Below are 21,873 nucleotides of genomic sequence, written 5' to 3'. Positions count from 1 at the left end.
GGCCAATGGGGCCGGAGGGGGGGCGGGCCGTGCGGGCCGGGGCCCAATGGAGGTAGGCGGGGAGAGGGGCGTGGCCCGGCCCGTCCGGCCGTCAGTCAGTCGGGCGGTCGGTGCGGGAGGGGGAGGGGGAGCGAGAGGCTCGGAGCCCAGCGCTCAGCGCCGCCGGCTCCGCGTCCGCGCCCGGGTGCGGGCGGCACGGGTCGGCCCCGCCGCGCGAGCCCAGCCGTTGGCGGAGCGGGGGCCGAGGCCGCCCGAGGGGGAGCCGCGAGCAGCAGCAGCAGCAGCAGCAGCAGCAGGAGGAGGAGGAGGAGGAGGAGGCGGCTTCGCCCCGTTCCCTTCCCTCCCCCCCCGCCGCGGGTCGGGGGAGTCGCGGGCGGGCGCCGCGGAACAAAGGTACCGGCGGCCGGGCGGGGAGCGAGCCCCGGGCCCCGCGGCGGCGGCGGGCGGAGGGCGGCGGGGGGGGGGGGCCGGGCGTGCAGGCGGGGGGGCGGCGGGCGGTTGTTTTTCTCTGCTCACAGCGCGGCTGCGGCGGGACTCGCCGAGCCTCGGCGCCCGGCGGCGGGGCGAGGGCGATCGGGAGCCGACTGCCCCCCTCCGCCGGCGGGCACCGCGCCCCCCCCCCCCCGCCGAGCAGGTCGGGCCCCTCTCTCCCCCCCCCTTCTTTTCTTCTTCTTCCTTTTCTTCCCCTCCGCCGCGTCCCTCCCCCCGCCCGGCCCCCAGCCGCGGAGTTGCGGCTGTTGCTGCTGAAAACTCCGGCCGCGGAGTCAGCGCTTTGCTTTTATTTGGGGGGGGGTGGGGGGGGACACGAAGGGGAGAGGGGAGGAGCCGCCGCGATCCGGAGCCGCAGCCCCTTACAAAAGCGGTGCCCCCCCCAGATTCCCCCCCCCCCCCCCCCCGGGGTCCTCCCCCCCAGCCTGCTGCCCGCACTCTTCCTCGTACAATGGAGGCAGGGCCTCCCCTCCCCTCCTCCCCCCCCCCCCCCCCCGCCAAGTGCGGGGGGTCCCGGCGCTGAGAGGAACGTGACCCCCCCCCCCCCTTTTCCTCCCGGCGGCCGGTGAGGGGGCTGCAGCCCCCCGGGGGGGACGGCCCCGAGGCCGTGTGTGCCCCCCCAGCCGAAGCGCCGTGCGGCGGGAGGCCCGCGGCGGGTTGTTGTTGTGGCAAGTTTCTCCTCCTCTGACAGAAATGGCGTCAGCGGCGGCGGCGGGCGGCGAGGCAGCGGCCGGGGAGGGGCGCGGGGGGGAGCGGGGCAGCGGCGGAACGGGGGCAGGGGGGGCTCGGGGAGCGGCCCCCCCCCTCCTTTAACCCCCCCCCCGGCCCCGGAGCCCCCCTCTCTGCTCGCCGCCGCCGGCCCCGCCTCCCCTCCCCCGCCCGGTGCCTCAGCGCTTTGTTTTAAATTCCAGGTCCGGCCTCGGCCGCTCAGCCCCCGCCGAGGCTTTTACCGCAGCCTGAGCTCATCATGAAGGTAAAGCGCTCGTACGCGGGGACGGGGTGGGGGGGGGTGGGGGAGGAAATGTCCGTGAGGGAATGTCCGGCGGTCGGTCGGTCTGTCTGTCCGGTCGGTCGGTCGGTCAGTCCGTCCGTCCCGGGGTGCTCCCCCCCGGTGGAGGAGGATATGGCTGCCTGGCGTGGAGGAGCGGGGCCGCTCGGCAAAGTCGCCGGAGTTTGGCTCCCGTAATCCGGAGGCGATCGGGGAGGGTCGCCCGGGAAAGCGGCTCCGCAGCGGAGCGATCGCTGGAAGGCGCAGGAAGGTTTTCTGACCCGCTCGGGTTTTCCTCCCGGTGCCGCGCAGCATTCGCGTGCATCGTCGCAGCTCGTTTTTTTCCCCGAGCCTTTCTCGTCTCTTTCTTTTTCATGCGTCGGGCAAGCGTTACAGGAAACAAAGCGTGTCAGCGGAATAGCGTGATTTGCTCTGTGCGGAAAGGATCTGCGTGCCCCAAAATAGTTAGGAACAGCTGGCTTCGCTAGGCTTTTGTCGTTTTGCTGAGGATGGCTCACCTGAGCTGCTGTCTGTGTTGCTGTAGCCCCCCCCCCCCCCCCCCCCCCCCCCCAGGATCTGTAATTCAGCTCTTGGTCTTGCTGGGCTGCGGTAAACCTTGCTTCAAAATACCACAAATATTATCAAAAATAATTGTTAAAACCTGTGGAACATCCTCTCATCGGTATTTTTTAATAAAGAAGAGCAGTCTGTATATGGGGTCTTGCACTGTTAGAGTTATGCTACTGTCTGTCAGTGAGTCTTATGTAAAATATGTGCTAAAAGCTGCATTTACAGCTGGAAATGGTAAATGGCACGGATCGTTTTAATTTCTAGATGGATCTGAGCTGCTGAGCAGCGAGCTAAGTCTTTCTATAGAGCTGTTAAAGGTTCAGCATGTGTGTTGTTTTTTTCTTCCCCTTTGGTGACTTAATGACACTATCTTTTAAAAAAATCAAGTTTTAATTGCACTCTATGCTTTTTCTTAAGTAAGCATTAAGATCTAAAATACTGCATGTCTCTTCCTCATTAAAAGTAAACTATATGAATTTACAACAACAGGCTGTCGATGTAGTGTGATACGGAGCTTTCCAAATGTGGCTCATTGCCTGCTGGGGTTGTAGGAGATGGAAGCAAGAGAAATAGGAGGCAGTATAGAGAGCTAGAGAGCTTTTTTTTTTTTTTTAACCTCAGAAGGAAAAACACTTATTTAAATGACAGCTAAATTTACATACATTTCTAATATTCTTTTTTCCATGTAAACAAATCGTATAGTTACCATAGAGATTAGGCTTAGGTACTCTGGTTATAGAGCCATATAAGTGTGGATAGATGGATGGGAGGATGAGGAGGTCGGATTGTAAGTGGGAATACAAAGTGTTCTGCGAGATGATGATAATGCCCCACTTCAGGCTGAATTGAACATGTAACAAATGCTCAAATTTTAAGTAACATGCAGAAACCTGTTAATAGAGTCGTATTTAAGGGAAAAAAAAGGCCCCAGTGTACTTATCCTTCTGTAAGACTTCTGCTGTTGCTGCATTTTTATTTATTTTTAAAATCTGGACGATTTCTGCCAGGGTGTTCAAATGCTGATTTTAAGTCCATGATTTTTGTAATTTGTGTGTAGCATTACATTTATATATGCTTGAGATAGCTCCAAGTACTTTATTTACTGTGCCTTGTACTGTTAACTGGGGTTAATCTGTAATTCATTACATGGAAACTGTATTTACTTGTTACAATGAAACTTTTAATGGAATCATAGCCCAAGAGAAATTTCTAAGATTCAACCGTCTTTCCAATACCATTTTTTAAGATTTTGGGAATAATGCAGTTCAGCATGACTTTCTGCCTGGCTTAAATTTGCAATTAATTTGCTAAGCCTGCAAGGATACAAGTTAGTCCAATAAGAAGCAGCAAGGGAGAAGGCTTAGGAAAATTACTGGCTTTCTGTTGGTATTGCACAAAGTAACATTGACTGTATTGGATCGAGATACTGTTTAAATATGGCTGTGTTTTTGTGTGCCTTTTTTTTTTTTTTTTTTTTTTTTTTAATTTATTGGAAGAGTATTCCTCAAGGACACTTCAGCACACAGAGAATTTAATGCTTTAAGGCCCGGTCTTAGTTTGAGTCTGCTGGCTGCAGACTGCACAACTGAGGCCCCGGTTTCAGTTGGTGCCTTGGTCGTTCTTTCGGGTGCGGAGGGTGGTGTGTCCCAATGCACGAAGCGTTAGAACTGGGCTCCTTCTCTGTGTCTTTGTCTCTGTGGGTGAACTTGAACACCTCACGTAGCTTTACTGACTCATTTTTTCAATCTGTGTACTATAGATAGAATGTTTATCATGCTTTGTAAAACACAGCGAGGTATATTTAGGAAGAGTGCCAAGTCGTACTGATGGAAGGCTGTAAGTCACTCGTCATCTTGCCTTTCGGAACCCTCTGAGACAGCAGAGGGGCGCTGCCTGCTAAGCCATTGCCACCTCCAGAGCCGCCGGCATAATTGTTCTCCCCACAGTAAGCCAACTTAATTCAAGTCAATAAAGTCCCTTGTATAAATTAGTAACTTTAGCCTATTACGTAGGCCTTCTATGGACTGCAAAGACCATTTGGAGACAGTCTTAAAATATATTGAAGTATATCTTACAAGGAGTAAACCTTGGGAAAATCATGCATGTTGTTGTGATGCTCTACTAAATCTGTCTTTCTTGTATTGAAGTACCTCTGATAGTCATTAATACACTTGTGTAGATAACAGCTAGGACGACTCATATGTTGGAGTGATTTTTTTTTTCTTGTTAAACTTGGGTACCTTCTGCATAATGTCTTTTTGCGTTCCATGTGCTTTGGAAGCTTGCAGAATCGTTTTGATTATTTAAAAACTAATTGCGTGCCATCAAATTAGTACCTACTAAGTAGATTGCAAAGTGCATATAAAAACATTATTACGGTTTGTTTTTATTTTTTTTCCTGAAGTCAGGAAATAAATTCCAGGAAAGCAGAGTCTTTGCTTTTAAAGAAAGAAACACATACAAACTCAGTTTCGATCATGATTTGTACTAAACACTAAATGCTCATGAGATTTTTAAATATCTACTATAGTATTTGCTTGAAATTTAAATATGTGCATGAAGGTAGTATACCTACTGTAGTTAAAAAGTTCACTGCTGACTGGCAATAAAAATAGCAAACGTCACAGAAGCTAGAGCAATACACTGTAAATAAAGTGGTCTGGAATGATGGTTTAAATGTTTTTAAGTTATTTGTGTGTTAATGTTTTTCAGTCTTCAAAGTATGAAATATTAGTGATGGTAGGTATTTCTGTTTGGTAGCTCTAGGTGTTTCTGAGTGCATTTGTCACACTGACAAATGAAGGAAGCACTGTGTACAGTTCGTGGTGTGTTTTCTTGTTTGTTTTTAATTCGTTACGAATTTACATTTTGGTTTCAGTAGTATTCCTAGTGACTTCTCCATCTCTACATGGAGACGATTGCTGCACACTGATGCTGTAACCACTTTCACTTAAAGCCAGTCAGTCTGCTGCTCTTGTTCTCTGCCAGTGTGGCAGAGGACAAAAGCAAAGTATCTAGTACATTTTTCAGTCTTTAATTTCCAACTTCAAGTGCGAGTCAGCTGAAAGTCCTGTTCCTCTTATGCAGGCTGGAAACTAGTCGTGGAAGGTGGTGACCTTTCACTTTCTGGTTAACTATTTGAATTTCCTCAGAAAAGGGCACTTACAGAGGAGGAGTAAGTAGCATTAGAGTAGTTCTTGTGTTGGAGGTAGGAAAACAGGTAAGTCTGAGGAGGTGGTTTTCCCCTGTCATTTGTTTTTGCACGATTGAAAATGATTCTAAATTCTGTCCTGATGTTCCAGTTTGAACAAGTGATCAGAGGCAGTTATTGACTTCCTCATGCTTGCATAATTATGTAGAAAGGAAAGCAAACACCACTTGCACCAGGCAATTACAAGTCATGTTGGAATAATCTAAGCTATTTTGAAATGGGATATTTGCACTTTTGAAATGCTAATCTTAGTATATTTTACAGTGGCTGAACAACATGGAAGTCTGGAATTCAAATCTGCATGTTTAGTATGTGTCTATTCGTTAGTTGCATGCCTTGATAAGGACTCCAAAGTTAATTAGACTACCTGGTGGGAAAGAAGGCCGTTAGACTGAGAAGACCAAAGTTGTAATAAACTATAGCAACGGGAAAAGTTGATTTGCTTGTATTATTGTCTTCCAACTTGGTGAAGGGTTTTTGGATCAACAGTCTCATAGCAGCATAACTACTGCATCAGGATGCTGTCTAAGAAAAATGTTAGCAGACAGAATAATGAATATGCAGATCTTCGCTAGACATTTTAGGATGCTTATTCAGTGTTGTATACATCTAGTGCAGAAGTATGCTGTGATAGATACACGTGGTATGTATTTTTAAAGAAATTCTGCATTCTAGTTGAGAGGTCTTTCAAAACAAAGTGCAATCTTTTTGATGTATGAAGCCTTACAAGCACTGTCAAATACAAATACTTGGTCTGAGTGTTTCACTGGTCATGTAAACTGAAAAAGGGATGAATTCCAGAAAGGTGGACGTGATGCATACCACTGCTGCAAACTGGTTGCAATCTTTTGTTCAAATCCTACAGATACACACTTTTTTTTTTTTTCTTAGAAGTGAATGGTTTTATAATAGGCTGAAAAATAAAAAATATGGAGCGTTTGAGATCTCATTTGGAAAAGGTAACGTAGATTTTACGGGAAGATACGGAGTCTAAATTTCCTTGGCACCCTAATGTGATACAGAGCCATCCAAATGCTAGATTGTTTATCAGTTCTGTACGTACTTGGAAGTGGTTAACCCATTGTGAAATGCAGTAGTAGCTTCTCTGCAGTTCTAGTTACTATAATGGGCCTTTCAGCTAGTTTTACAGAAGTGCACAAATCTGAGTAAGTACGGATCTCGAACTGCTCCTGTCTGAAGTATGATTCAGGTCACAGCTGGGAAATGTTAGTGAGTTGGGGTTTGTACTGCTGCTTGCTTTTTAGTTGATACGCTTCAGTAACAAATATTTCTCTTCGGCCTTTCCTATTTAGCACTTCCAGGGCTGTCCAGTTACCGTGCTTGCTACTGCTCTCTGGATATTAGCCTGTGCAATGGATTTTTAAAGACTTTTGGGAGGTTTCAACAGGCCTCCAGGGAAATAAGGAAACTTGTTTAGCCCTATGCATAAAGTAAATGTTTAGTGATTAAAAACGTGTTAGAACAATTATTTAATAAGGTTTTGATGTAAAATCACACACATATATATATATATATATATATATATATATTTAATTGGTTAATGAGAGGATTTTTCAAGGGATATTCAAGTATGGGGAAGACTGCAAGCTACTTTGTTATTCTATCCTTGACAAGATGGCTATTTTCTTTCTGAATAATAGTTTGAACCAGGGAAGAAATTCAAGAAAGAGCTATTGTGTGTATTGTGTGCTTTTTTTTTTTTTTTTTTTCTTAGCTTGGAAGCCAGCGTGTAAAGCAGTCTTGACCTGTTTAGCAAGAAGTGTTTGTAGGCAAGCTCTGGAAAGGCAGCTGTGAGACTGTCGAGGCAGGGTGGTGGAGGGTGTTGCTGAGTTACCTGTGGAGAACGAGGGCTGACGCCACCAGCCTGTGTTACGTGCGACCACCGCGCACCAGTGGCTTCCTGATTTAGAATATATTAACCGCAGTTGCATACAGAGCCCTGCTGTGGGCTTCCCTGACCCCGTGGGGAGTACCGTGCAGGTTTTTGTTATGAGCTAAGCAAAAAGTCATACCCAACTGTGAGAAGATACTTGCCTTGCTGCGAGCAAAAGCCGTAGGCATCTCCAGTTAACCTGGAGTTATCATTTGCTCCTGTTGCTGTTGTCTTTGAGGCAGTGCTCTGTGGGTCAGTATGCTGAAGAAAAGATCTCTAGGCATCTAGAACTCCCAAATTACGTAGCCTTTATGGTGACTTCTGCAGACCACCTTGAGTAGCATGCTATTTAGAGAGAGCGCTCATCGGCTGTGATTTAAGCTAACTGTGATGCAGACGTACCAGCTCTCTAGATCTCTGTTGTCGAGCAGATCCCACCGGTTGGACTAACTGGTGAATAACACTCGGGGTTCTTGGGCAGGAGAGCGAGCCTGATCTTTTTCTCATTGTTGAATCCGTTGGCTAGTTCCCTAACAACCTACCCCAAAGTTTTTGTTTTCATAAGCAGTTTGCCAAATTAAGTTTGTACAGTCAGTGAAGGAATACAGTCTTGTCTTCCTCTTCCACTCCTGGCTGTTGATTCGTGCTTTCCTTTGTGCCAGCACCATTTGTCTGGTCCTGAGGTAGACTGAATCAAACTGAAATTAACTCAACAATCAAGTATATATACTCCTCAGCTACAGCAGCATGACCTGTCTGTTCCCTAACATTTGGACAGAGGAAGGAGGGAGAGGAAAGCAGAAATGACTGATTTGGAGTGGCTTAAACTGCTTGTGAACACACCTTCTTCCCCATCCATCTGCCAAGTTAGCAGTTTGTAGTCACGAGGCTAAATGTTTTGTAAATTGTCTATATGTGAAATTGTCATAGAGGTTTTTCTAGGCTTGCTTACTAGCTAGAACAGTGCACTTTTCCAGAGGCTTGAAGTCCATGTTTTCTAGAAGGTGTTGAGTTTAAAACACTAAATGGAATTGGTGATGTGCTTTGAAGGTGATTAATAGAACTTAATTTTGCTATGGTAAACGCTGATGTCAAGTTCAAAAGATGGGGAGATTTTAAGCAGAGTTAGAATTTGACACAGAAAAAGAAAATATTTTAAGTCTTTCTTTGAGGAAGCCATCTTAAGCTTTACTTCCCCTGTCATGTCTGTCCCTTCCTCCCCCATTACAAGATTTTATTCAATGCTTGGAAAAAATATCATTAATAATAGTGTCTTCTTTGCTTTTTTCCCCAAACTGGAGGAAGAGTTGGTATATAATTTCCTGCAGAACAAGAGTCAAAAATATTAAATTCCTATCCCGTAAAGGTGACAACCTTTGGGGAGCTAGCATCTATGTTAATACCTCCTGACAATAGGTATTTTTACCTGCGGAGGGAAGGTTGTGCTACTCTTATTCCAAATAAAAGCAGTTGGAAACAATAATCTGGGGAGAAATTATACTAGTCTTACTTTGATGAGGGAATGAAAGTCAAGGCTTTGATTCTTTCAATGTTAAAAAGGCCCATATATTTGTGGGTGGGTTAGTGGAGACTCGGTGACGGTCAGGAGTTATGCCGGTTGGAGACGGTAAGAGTAAGTAAGGCATATGACACCTTCTGCTCATTACCAGAAACTTGGTGCAAAAATTTGGGCATTTAATACTTTATTTTTGGAGAACTGGGGCTCTCCTTGAGCTTTTGTCTCGGATCCTTCCCCCTTTCCCTCTTAGACACCCTTCTGACACATTATTGTTCATTGTTTATGTTGGTCCTTCTAAGGGCGGCGAAAAGTAATTTGACTTCAGCAAAATTCTGGTCCAAATGTGTCTGATAGAAGCTTTCAGCTGGTAATAAATAACATAATAGGGAGTAATTTTCTTGCTTGTTTGTTTTTCACATTCTCTTCTGATCTGAAAAAAATGTTTCAGTTTGTGGCAGGGCAGCCTGATCCACGGTGATAATTTTTTCCTTTAGATTTCCAGCTATTCTCTCATCAGGAGGCTGTTAGTGCTAAATCTCTTATTTGTATATTTAAAATAGTCTGCTTCCTGTTTTCTTAAAGGTGAATGTAGCAAATGTGGTTCTGAGGTCACAAAGAATGCTTTAAATTAACTTACAATGGCGGAAGATAGACCTCACGATATCTTGTGTGAGTGTATCAATAAAAGAACATTAGCTTAATCTTTGTTAATGCTGTGACACTTGAGTTAATATGACTTCTCTTTCTGTGAGAAATAATAAAGGGTTGAGACGTTTTGGAAATCAGTAGATGTTATATTTGAATTTCAGAATTCAGGAATTTCTAATGGAATATGTGTTTTGACTCTACTTTTGCTGCACTGCTTATTGAAAGACAGATGATGCTGTGATATTAAACCAATGTTACCCCAAATTAAATCTCTGAACTCAGAAATAATAAATAATTCTTACTTTTTTGCTTCCATAACTATAAAAGTGCTTTTGAAAACATAGCAATAATTTTATAAGTTTCCTCTTTTATTTCTTCATAAGGTTGTCATGCTAGCTGGGCATCAAAGAAAATACTGAAGTACTTTGGCATAAGTAAGACCACATTATAGTTTAAGGATCGGAGTATGATATGTACCCCAATGCATTGCTGCCTGGAACAGAGATGAAGAGGGAGAAAAAAATTCCACTTGAAGTAATTTCCATTTTGTGGATGCAGACTCATTCTGAGGTGTTCTTGCAGAACTTTATAATGACAGTCCACATGCATTTACCTACAGGACATGATTTGGATAAATTTATGATGTTTGTGTCTTCTCTGTGGAAACGTCATGCCTATTTTCTGCTATGCTGGACAGGTTAGAAGACATTTAAATTTGGATTTATTCCTTTACTTACAGATTACTAATATGGCTTTTACGTTCCTAAAAGTCATGGAATACAAAAGATGATGTTGCCTGGTGATGGACAGTGTTATGTACGTGGGCTGGAATGTGAAAAGAGTCTATTCTTGATCCATTTTGGAAGGGGTTGTTGGGGCTATTGTTTTAACCGTGTTCCCTGGAATAATTTAACATTAATTTCCAGAAAGTATTAGTATGGATGCTAGATGTCTGTCTGCAGTAAGTCAGATTTTATTTGTTGATAATTCTTTGGCTGTTGAGCTGATATTCTGATTTCAGTTTACTTTGCCTGCTGGTAGCCAAAATGTATGGATTGATGTTAAACAAACTTCACTGTATTAAAATAAATCTCTTACTGATTTCATATGTTGACTTTTCTTGGGCAAACCAGTGTATATATTTCTATATATACACCTACTGGTGTAGGGTGATTCAGGTTTTTAGAGAAAAGTGAACTGAATGGGTTACTTTACATTCCATATAGTGAGAAAAAATCTCTTTTGATGACAGCATAATAAGAGTGTAAAAATGAAAAAGAGGTACGTGTACATCCCCTGAGGAAAGATTTTTTTTCTCCATTGGTAATATATGTGGCATTAGTAGTGCCTAGATAGCAACTCGGGTGGTAGTAGGTCATCTCTAAATGAGAGGAGGGCTGGTTTTTGCTAGGGAATATACACACATATAGATATTTGTATCCCTTCAGTGTCACTGATTTCAGTTCAGTAAAGTAAGTAGACTTTTAAGTACAGTTTTGCATTAAAATAGAGAACAATCGTACCTGTTTCTGACTGGAAGAACTTGTTGTGCAACAGCACTTAACTGAATATTTGCAATGGTGCAATAAAATCTTAATTACGGCCTGACAATAACTATCAAACATAGCATCTATTATGGGGCATAAAGATCTTTCACGATACTTAAGCTGGTCTGATGGAGTTGCTCTATGTGTGAGCAGTGTATTTACTCAGTTGGATTTCTAAGGAAGCAAATCAGTTTTTTTTTGTTTTGTCAGAGAAATGTCAAAAAAAGCGGTAAGCTTCGGGTGCTCCACTCCATGCGGTTCCGGATACAGTTCCAGGTCCTTGCTGCCTTACTGCTGTAGCTGTATCTATATCCTCATGATGCTTGTTCAAAATTAAACTCTGGAAGAAAAAATAATGCCCTGAAATACTGGAATGCCATCTGCAAATGCCCCGTGCTTACAAGACAACTCCTTGGCTGCAAAGGAACTGCAGCATCTTTTCTTTTACCAGGCAGTTTCTCCTCCTGCAGCCGTTGTGCTCGCTGACCCATCTCCCAGCCCAGCACCCGAAGGAGGCCGTGGGCACGTGCCGATGGCTCGGGAGGGCCCACGCAGACCTTGTAGCCAGGTGTGCTGCTGCTGGCAGCGGTGATGTGCAGTGTTCCTGCGAAAGCAAGGATTGGAGTGGGCAGATCAGTCCCACGGTACTACCAGAAGATTAGGGCTCAGAGCTGTGTGTTTCAGGATTTCTCTCTCACTCATTATCTTCCTAAGCTTGGGGAAAAAAACCACCACCACCGCCTGTTGTTGGTCATAAAAGTAGTTAATAACAGTTTCGTTGAGGTACGTCGCTGACAGCGTAACCTGTGGATTTGGCAGGCACACAGGTGCTTTACTGGTGGGCACTGCGAGAAAGCCGCATTGTCCTAGGGACCTTGTGGGATGCCTCCTGTTGAACTCCTGAGCACAGGGTGAGGTTTCATGTGGGCAGCAACGGTAAAATTGTTGCAATGCAGGAGACCTGGATAGACTATTTTTCTCTTTCACTTCAGTAATCCTAGGTGTTACTTTTGGAAAAGAGGCTAAAAAAAATGAAGGTTTTAGTATAAGAGGCTTAAAGACTTTAATAAATAACCGGGCTTTACAGAATAGCTTCAGCACATTTGAAAGTAGTCAATATAGTCTTATATCACCTGTGCAACTTGAAAAAAAAAAAAAAAAGTACTCTCTGTTCCTCAGTATGTCAGAGAGTTTTGTGGAATCGTAGCAAGGATCTTTCCTTAAATAGCCCCTCCCTGGAAATGGCTGCCATTAGTCACAGGCTCAGCCAGCTGAAGATGTTTTGGAAACAGGTGCAGCAATGAGTAGCCAAAGAAACTCTAGCATTCTGGGTAATTAAATGAGATAAAAGGTATGAACCAAGCACTTAATGTTCTTCAGTACGCATACTTTTGAAAGGTAGCCTCGTTGAATGCTAGCTGCTTGTATACACTGTTCGTACAGCACTAAGGTGGAATTTTCATTTTCTGCATAGCACACTTGCATCTAAGCTATGTTAAAGCTATTCAGAAGTATGCAGTACTTGATGATTCTCTTTTTAAACTTGCCTTTAAGTGGTTAATTATTTTTCTTTTTTTAGCATCTGCGTTACTTTTAATGTATGTGTTCTTCGTTTGCTACAGGTATTTCACTGATGGAAAATCCTTGAAAGGGTGTTCAAGTAGTAGAAGGGAGTTGAACCGGAAAAGCCTGCGTCTCTGATTTGGTTATTGCTTTGTTGTTTATGTCTAGTCTCTTTTTAAAACCCCTAGCCTCCTCTCACAAGCCCAAAGCTTGAATACTGAACTCTTTGCATTTAGATGGAGAACTTCCACTGTCTGGAAGACAAATGCTGTTGTGGGGAGGGATGAAAAGAGAAACGTGCAACTTTCATGTAATATCTTCGCTACTGACCAAGCAGAAATATTTTGTCAGTAGTAGTTCCTGAAAATGCGTTGAGATACGTGGGGAATTTATACATGCACTTATGCTGGATTTGTTCAAGTTAGGAATTGTGTTCCCACAAGTTAGAAAACTAATAAAATTAATTCACAGAAGAGTATTCCTAAAGAAACACTGTAGTCTTTATGGGGATATCCTTCGTAGTTTTTGTGGGGTTAGATCCCTTTGTAAAGGGATCTAACTGAAATATTAAAACTTTTTTACATTGTAAACCCATGTAAAATTGTACTGAGTTACGTTATGTCTTCTGAAGGAAGACATGGACCTGACATTTATTTCTATTAGTACATGCAGAGTGGGATACACAGGTAACATGCATGGCTTTGTACTTCCCGAAGCCTTACCACAGACCTTGGCAGGTGGATCTGAAAGAATCATTTGCTTTTCCAGTAGAAGGCTCTTGTACTTACCAGATTTACCTCTCTGTGTGCTAATTTTCTTTGTAAGGATAAGAACACTTGAAAGACCACTGGTACTGATACTGGTCAGAGCCTCTGTGAAAAATATAAGCCAGTGTTTTGTCCAGAGCATCTGAGCGTGTTGGTCTCTAACTTCATTTGTAAGGTGAAATGCACGTAGGATGCGTTCAGTTTATTTCGGAACTTTTTTGAGACTCAAAATCAGTTTGCTTCACTCTGAACTGACATGGACGCAGAAATAGATTTTCATTCCGTTATAAGTAGTGTATTTAAAGAGCTGTAGGAAGTGTGTGCTGTATGCAAGGCTGTGGATAGGTCCCTGGGTAGTTCTTGTTTCAACTGGGTGATCACACAACTGACCACTGGTAGAACAAGCTTTACTGAGATGCGTGGAGAAATGTTTTTCTCTTTGCTTGTCTGGCTGTTGAAATTGGCTATGTGTTGAGGAGGTCTATGCCCCAAGAGCACGCCAGGACAACCCTTCAAGAAGCACAGGATATAGTATGTATTTAGGAGGCTACAAACTGGGGAGAGGAATGCAAAAGTTAGATTTGAGATATTCTTGATTCTTTCCTTAAACTCACATAAGAAGTGAAGTTTGAAATATGAATTACTTGATTCATTTGGAGGAGTTAATCTGTTGGAGGTTATTTTTATTTTTTTCCTTCCTCCTCTGCTCTCTCAGCATTCATGGAGAGAGTTTTTCTTCAATTGCATGAAAATAAATAAATAATGGTTGAGTTAAAACTTATTTAACAGTTTGAGGAACCATCCTTCTGAAAGAAAATTGCACTGTAAAAACAATTGTCTGTACTCTTATGGCAAAATACTACGCTACTGAAAACAGTTTGTTCAGTAGAATATTCTGCCACAGCAAGGCTCTTTGAACATCACTCACAGTAGCTTAGTCGGAAGTTGATCTGAGTTATGGGTTTTGTGCTACGATTTGAGAAAGAGGCACTGGGATTTCTTTTGGGATAACTTCAGGTTCACTTGTTTCTTCTCCTGGGACGTTTAAAGTGCATTGTTGTGCAGAGATGCCTGTGCTATGTGGAAATGGTCGAGCTGTCAGAGTACAAGCTCAGCATGGGTTATAATTTTCTCCATTTATTTTTTTTAAGGTAAAATACTTTACTAATTTCTGTGCTGCCCCAGCTAAGCTACTTTCCATGCCCTGATTAGTTGACACATCCATATTCTGCAAGGTTGTGAATATGCCAGCAGTGGCCCAATAGATGCTGGTTTAAGAAAACACCAATAGACCTAACAGAAGATAATTCTATTTCTTTGTTCTTCCAGGCTCAGAGAGCTGGTTATGTATGTATAGAGCTGAGCTCTTAACTGATCCACTGACCGGGAGCTTACCCAGCCATTTTTTAGGAGCGGCAGGCTAAACTTGATTTGGATCTGTGTCAGTGCTGCTTGGGCACTTCTGAATAGTGCAAGTACGTGTGTAGTATGCTCAGATTTCACTTCTCTTCAACTCTGCTTGTGCGTAGCTCCAAAAGCTGTCTTCTGAGTGTCTTAAAGCAGTGGTTTTCAACCAGTCATCTGTGGGTGCCTGGTGTTTTGCTGAAGACCTTTGAAGATCTGTTCTGATCTGTGAAGATATACCTAGGTCTGTTAGTTATTCAGGAGCCTCTAGCTCTCTTAGAATTTGGGATCAAAATCAGTACATAGAAAAGTTTGAAAAAACTTTGCCTAATGCAACTGTCCTTTTGTAAATGCATTTATTTGCATGTATTTATTTCTCCTTTTTTTCTGCATACAGAGTCATAGGTACCTTAAATTTGTGTGTGTTTTCTTCCCCTCCTCTTTCTTGCTCAGAGAGGAAACTGAAGAATTATTTGACTGTTTTGAAAGGTGTAAGTAATATCTTCCCTTATGGATACACGTACTTGTATTGTAGCAGGGCTTATAGGCAGTTCAAGTGGGGTAGAATGTACTCCAAACATTGTAAAAAGATCGATGCGATCACTGCTGTACTAAGCTTAAAGTACTACTGATGTTTTCTGTATGTATAGTTAGTGTATGCTGTTACTGTATGCTATTAGTGTCTTAACTAATGTGATTTTAAATGAAATAATCGTTTATTAGAAAAATAACCCTCTTTATAGGAAGCTTGGAGAGAAAAATCAATATTTCTTCAGTGTAGAAGGGAAAAAAACATAGGAAGGAATGGTCTGCAGAAGACACTGAAAAATAAATCTAGAATGTACCATGTGGAATACCTGGAATCATTAGTTAAAATATCAGAGGAAGGCTTCTGTAGCATGCGTTATACTGCAAGCTCTGGAGATCTGTGGAAATTTTTCTATTGAAAAAGCTTTTTTGAAATTTAAAGTATTGTAGCAGTGTACAGAACCTGGGACAGAAATAACTGAAGCAGCGCTTGTTTGGACAGCAGGAGTATGCCATAGGCATGCAATTGTCTAGTGATGTGAATGTTTTCCCCCCAGCTAGAATTAGAGGAAGAAGTAACAGGCATTTTTTTTTTGCTTGCACAGTCTCTCATGTCCTGTTTCTGATGGATCCAAGGATCTTGTGTGTTAATGGGATATGAAAATAAATGTGTTTTGGGGAAACTGGCTAGTGAAGTCTTTACTTTGGGATGGGGGAAGAATTGCTGTCCTGAGCTTGCAAAGCATGTGGTGCAGGTACACCTGTAAAGAATAGTGCTTTTAATATCCACGTGCCAAAACTTGCACTGCAAAAGTAATAGTGGTCAGGGTGATGTTTGTTTATATACTTCCCCCCATAGGTATATATTTTAGTTTCTAGAAAATCAGCCATTATCTGTAGTTCTTTAAAAGGTTTATTTTGTTGGCTTATTTGCCTTTGAATTTCATTCCAGTTTCACTCTGTTGCGTTAACTGCTTCAAACGTCCAATTGTGGCAAAGGGAATTCAAGAAAAGCCAAATATAAGGGCTAAGTATTTTTAAGCCAAACTATTACGCTCTTTGTGTATTAGTTGTTTTACCCAAACGAGATGCACTTTTTTAGCTCTTGTGTAATGTTTCCCTCTGGAGTCTAAAGCAGGGCAGGTTACTGAGTAGGGATGTGAGGCTAGCTCAGCAGTGAGGAACTGTCAAAATGTTCCAAATGAGGATTCAGTTACACTGAAACTTAAGGAAAAGCCTACAGATTAGGGTATATCTAGTTGAATTCAGAGATCTTCCAAAACAAATGGAAAAATACTTGAATGTGGCTGTTTTGCAAACTGGAATTCTTAAAAGTTATTGCTGGTGCCGAGCTGGAAAGGAAGACTGTTGGTCTGCGTCTCCCAGATCTGCTGGAGCCAGCGAGGAAATTTGAGGGCAGTTCGCAGAGCTGCTCAGTGGAAAGCCAAGCAGAGACCGGTCTGAGTGTCCTAAAGTGCATCTTCAGGTACTGCGGCACGTCTGGTGGGCCTTATACTTTATCTGAGATGCAAACCACCTGTTTGAGTTGGGGGAAGGGGAGAAAAGGAAGCAAAAATCAAGCTGGTGGAGAGAATAACCTTTTCCTGTAGGTAAGATGTCTTTGTGCTGTATGCTTTTGGTCTAATGTAGTCTGAAATGGGGATTTAACTAAATATACATTCACCAAGTCTGAATCTTCTGCAGGAAACTGTGTGCAGGAACTGCAGTGGATTGGATTATGTGTAGTGATATTTAGTCTTTCTTCAGTTGTTTTCTTTTTTTAATAGCAGTGTCAGGCATGGGGTACCTCTCTGTGAAGGGGAGGGAAGAAGTGTGCAGAGCCATGTTCCTGTGACCATAGCATGTCTGGGAGTGCAGGTGCTGGGTCACACGGTGCTCATGGGCTCCCCGGAGTAGATCCCTGCAGAACCCAGGAGACAACTGAAGGAATATGTTTTCTCATATTTTTATCTCTTTGTCATTATGGAGGTAAGCTGAAACCAAGGCTTTCTGGATCCAGCGCACTTTGGCGGCTGCCATGGCTGTTAAAGCTCAATGCAGTTAATCTTTATCCTTCCCTGTGCAAGGCAGTGACTTGTTTGGATGCTTGTCCAGTGGTAGGGTTCTGGAGAGTTTTCTTGGTTTGTGGGTCTCTGCTTCTTAAACGCCTTGAAGATTGTCTCAATGCTGGTCATCATCTTGGTAGAAGTTCTCTGTAGTCCAGCTGTTAAACTTCATACCCCTGGGATGACAGACCAAATACATTGTTTGTTAGTTTTGACAGGACTGATCCTGTCTGTAAGCTGAATTAAGTCCAATTCCTATTTTGTGGGAAATTCTGAATTAAAAAAAAAATCATTTTGAAATCAGTTCTCAGTTTATTTTGGACTTCTTATTTTACAAAAACAGATTATTAAAAATATTTTTGGTTTTATAATATGGTGATAACGGTACTTTGCTAGTTCCGTATTAAAAAATACATATATATAAGAATCAGCACTCAGTCGATTCCCACAGGCTGCCCAGGTGGATCGATATTTTTCATCTGAAAAAAATGTTTCACTGGAAAAGCTAATACCTGCTTTGTTTGCAAATAGTGTGCAATGGATATAAAACTTAACATAAACTGTTTTTCTGAGTGCTATCCAAGTAGATTAGACTTTGAATACAAACTTGCATTTGACCTTGCATGTACTCCAGTACTGAAGTGCTTTCAGACAGTTTAAAGCCACTTCAGGAGTTCAGTGGAGATGTTGGACTGAAAGCTGTTTGTAGATGCCCAAATCTCTGACTTGCACAGAGGAATGGAAACTAGTTTAGTGGAATTATCTGAGGAAGAGGTAGGTTGCTTGATTCTCTAGCTACTTAAAATAAAAAATCAAGTCATGTGGTACACGTCTCTTCTTCCTCATTCAGCCAGTGGCTTCAGACATTTAATTTTTCTAGGGGAAAAAAATAGAAATCTAGAGTGCAATGAAAAGGTAAATGATGAGGAAGAATATTTTCTGTTTTCCGAAGTTTCTATGTTTTTGCTGTTTTTGCAAGAACCTTATTCTGAACAATGATTGTGGAATTTTGAGATGTTGGCTTACCCCCTGGCTCCTCTCCTCCTACTTTGTTAGCTCTGGTGTGTGATCAGACAGTTAAATGATTCCACTCAGTAGAGTGGTAGAGAACTGTAGCTTAACAAAAGTAATGGCAACAAGTTGCTGTTATCCCGTTTTGGGTTGGTGGTCATTTTGTACTCCTCAAGTTTTGTATGAACTACTACAAGAACTACTGTTGGCAGTAGGTAACGCCTGTCACCAACTTTGAATGTTTAAGAACACTTTGGTTTAGATGGTTACTTTTTTTTCCCACTCCTCCTCAGGTAGACGGAGATTTTAGAATTTATCTTTGCATTTGTGACTTTAAGAATAAAGGACTGAATTGGTTTAACCATTATTACGAAGCTGGTTTTCTGACTTTGCGTAATGACCACAACTGCATCCTGACGATTGTTGAGTTACCAGGAACAAGCAAGAGAATCAGTGTAACTTGCTTTCAGAACAGTTCTGTTGCATTTGATTTGTAGCTTAAAGAAGCCACACGCTTTATAAGGACAGAACTGGCACAAAACCCTTTAAGTTTTTAGAAATTTCCCATCAGTTCTGTAACATTCAGGACTGTTGTGATGCTTTACTTCTGGCTTTTTATTTTGTCAGCTCATACAGTTCTACAAAAGAGAAAAAAATCATATTTTGTTTCTTATACAGGTAGTTGTGTACTTCGGGTTGCAGATACAGCAGCAACTGTGTATGTTAGTCATTTCTCACTTAAAATCGGATTCCTTTTTCTGTAATAGCCCCCATTTCTCTTCTCTCCCGAGTTTAACTAAAGGGCCTATTCTATGCTTTTAACAGATAAAGCATTATGAATATTGCCATTTCAGAAATCTAATAAGTAACTGTATTAAGTACAAGCTATGTTACCATTTTTTTGGTAAGTATTAAGGAAAATGCATTATGAAATTCTAATCCATTATAATGGGACGCCTTCGAGGCTAAGAAACCACAGCTGTAATAGCCACAAGATTGCAGGATTTCAGAGCAATGAATGTGAGGACAAGGCAGCCAGCTTTGGCCTAGTTAATTTGTCGAGAGGAAGTGGGGACTGACTGCAACAGTTCAGCTTTTGAAGCTGAAGAAGTGAACAGATTGCTGCTCAGCAGAGTTGTGTATAGTGTATTTTAAAATTAGTATTGTGATAAGTAAGTTGAGCTCTAAACAGATGAAACCATGTGCATGCTTCCTGTCTGTCTGAGACATCACACAAGTGCCTGGGGGTGGAAGGATGAGTTTTGATACACATCAGCACGTATCAGAAGTGGTAAAGCTGGTATTTCTTTTGCTAGAGAAGGATAGAATGGTTTTTCCTGATCTCTTTGATTGGCTATTTTGTACGTAGTGTAAATTACACAATCTTTAAAAGCGCAGAGAACACTTCAGAAGCCCTTCCTGTTCTGTAGCTGCCTTTATCACAATGTCTTAATTATAGGAGTTTTTTGATGAGTCAGAATTTGACTGTCAATAACTATAGCCAGATTAGGTTTAGTCCGAACTAGTAATTTGAGCTTCACTTTTGCATTCCTTCAGCATATATTTAGTAAGACTTTATTCTGTGTCTTCAAGGCTTTAAATCTTTATTTCATCCCTTACGATCTCTTCAAGTACCTAGCTACACAAATTATTAACTTCCTCTTTTAAACCTAAAAGCCCTGTTCATCCTGCAGCCGTGGGATTTCATAATGCTCTAGACAGCAAGATTAAAGAACCTTCCAGCATTGCTTCTCTCCTGCGCGACGAAAGAGTGGCCAGGCACTGCAGGGTGAATTTGGTAAAGAACTGTAGCTGGCTAACACGTGGGTGTTTGCGATGCTTCGAAGTAAGAGGCAGGGCTCTGCAGAAGCCTACTCTGTTACTGTGAACGTGGGCAGAAAGAGGACCGGTCAGGTCCAGGACTGCGCGAAGCAGGCTAGCACCTTTTGGGTGCTTAGCACAAGACCCATCTGCAAGCACTCACGACTCCTTTGGGCATCCCATTTCCTTCAAGGTGGCTGCGCCCAGGGTTTGCTGCACTCCTAATCCAGTGCAGGAACAAATTGGGTGCTTCATTCAGCAAGCCAAGGTCCTGGGGGCGTAGAGTCCAGGGCTTTGCACTAGTTGCCTTTCAGCCTAAAGTCTTAGTGTCTAGGATTGAAGACAGCCAACAGGCTAAGCTGGGGAGCCATCGAGTCAGCACACTTGCTAGGGTTTCATGGCACGGTATGTGCCACATTAACAGTTTGCTGCTATTGGAAATGGAAACGTGCTGCATCCTCTTTTCTCCTCCCCTCGGGGGCAGTTCTGGGGAAGACAATAGCCAAAAATAAATGGAATGTGAGGCAATACCACAGCCTTGCCAAAAAGGCAAATGTCATGCTGGAAAGTAAAAATACAGTTTGCAAACTGTGCAAAATAGCCTGTTAGCTTCTCTTGCTATCAGTTAGGCCGTACCTGGAACACTGCATCTGGTTTTGAGCACAGGACTTCAGGAAAGATGGGAGCTAATTTAAACAGGCCTCAGAGGAAAGCGGTTAGAAATACAGGGTGCCTAAAAAACACAGTCCCTAATTAAAATGCATACAAGAACTTTTTTTTTTTCTTTTAGAGATGAAATTACTCTAAGGATGTGTATCTTTAAATATGAAAGCTGCAAAGAAAGTAGAAGCATCCTGGCCTCCATATGCAATATGGATAAGACATAAAATAAGAGTGGCAGAGAAAATGTAGACAATATTATGGAAATAATAAGCAGTGGAATATACTGCCTACAGAGAGTGTGGAATATTCACTCCTGAGTTTAAGAATAGATTTGACAGACATCTGTTATGAATAATACAGTTAAAATTATCCTGCCAAGAGGAATGGCCTTGATAACCTTTTATGTGTAATTAAGTTTGTTTCTTGTTACCAAGGATCTCATCCATCTGAATTTAGTCTCCAATAAATTGGTTAGATTAAGTTATTGTAGTCTCACTGTAGGTATTTTTTAAACTCATTTTGTTCCTGAATGTCCTGTCCCTGGCTGGCAGTTTGACATCAGCTGACAAGGCAGCAGGTGAGGGAGCATGAACCCCCCATAATTTCTTGTGTTGCTGTATGGCATTCGGCAACTGTACACCAGAACCTACCAAAAGCATGGTGGTATACAATGGCTATCTGCTATGGACACGTTTTCTGTTGATCCCAGTGCAGTGACTATATGTATGTTCCTAGTTCCTGAATGTTTGCATTTGAGCGTAGCTTCCATGTGTGGATCTGTAACTTAACAGGTAATCTGTATTTAGGATGGATTGATTAATCAGTAGGAAAGATATGGTGTATCTTCACTTTGTTTCCTATTTATATTTTTAGTTTTGCGTTGGTTGACAGTTGCATGTAGCTTTGACACTACTTCTGATACTTGTTTGACATTCTCCTAGTTAGCAAGAATGGCAACACCAAAATTGAAATGCTACATGTGAATTTTCACCTAAGTAATGTGTAATTCTGTGACGGTTTTACTTTTTAATGTGATGCTAAGAAAAAATGCTTTATACTGCTTTACAGATCAGCTACAGTCATGATCTGTACAAGCTGCATTTCATATAAGTATAGAATAGCATCTTAAATGCATAGGATTTCAGAATATAATTTTATCAAAACATCTTTAAACATTACAAATC

At 42.4% G+C, this 21,873-nt stretch overlaps 1 protein-coding gene across 3 annotated transcripts in view; it reads left to right on the top strand.

The window, feature by feature from the left end:
- Positions 1-66: 66 nt before the first annotated feature.
- The window catches only part of ARID4B (AT-rich interaction domain 4B), an 88,461-nt gene continuing 66,654 nt past the window's right edge, over positions 67-21,873 (top strand). Inside the window, exons 1-2 of one of the 3 annotated variants that reach the window (XM_040551741.1) lie at positions 67-393; positions 1,401-1,462. In XM_040551741.1, coding sequence (XP_040407675.1) covers positions 1,457-1,462 — 6 coding nt within the window. In that variant the 5' untranslated portion in view covers positions 67-393; positions 1,401-1,456. Of the gene's footprint in view, positions 394-1,400; positions 1,463-12,252; positions 12,317-21,873 lie in introns of those variants that run through there. The other 2 variants (XM_040551740.1, XM_040551739.1) reach the window with 2 other exon arrangements.

The sequence above is a fragment of the Cygnus olor genome, chromosome 3 (assembly GCF_009769625.2).
Source record: "Cygnus olor isolate bCygOlo1 chromosome 3, bCygOlo1.pri.v2, whole genome shotgun sequence".
In the NCBI taxonomy this organism is placed as follows: domain Eukaryota; kingdom Metazoa; phylum Chordata; class Aves; order Anseriformes; family Anatidae; genus Cygnus; species Cygnus olor.
This window is presented reverse-complemented; position numbering and strand designations above follow the sequence as displayed.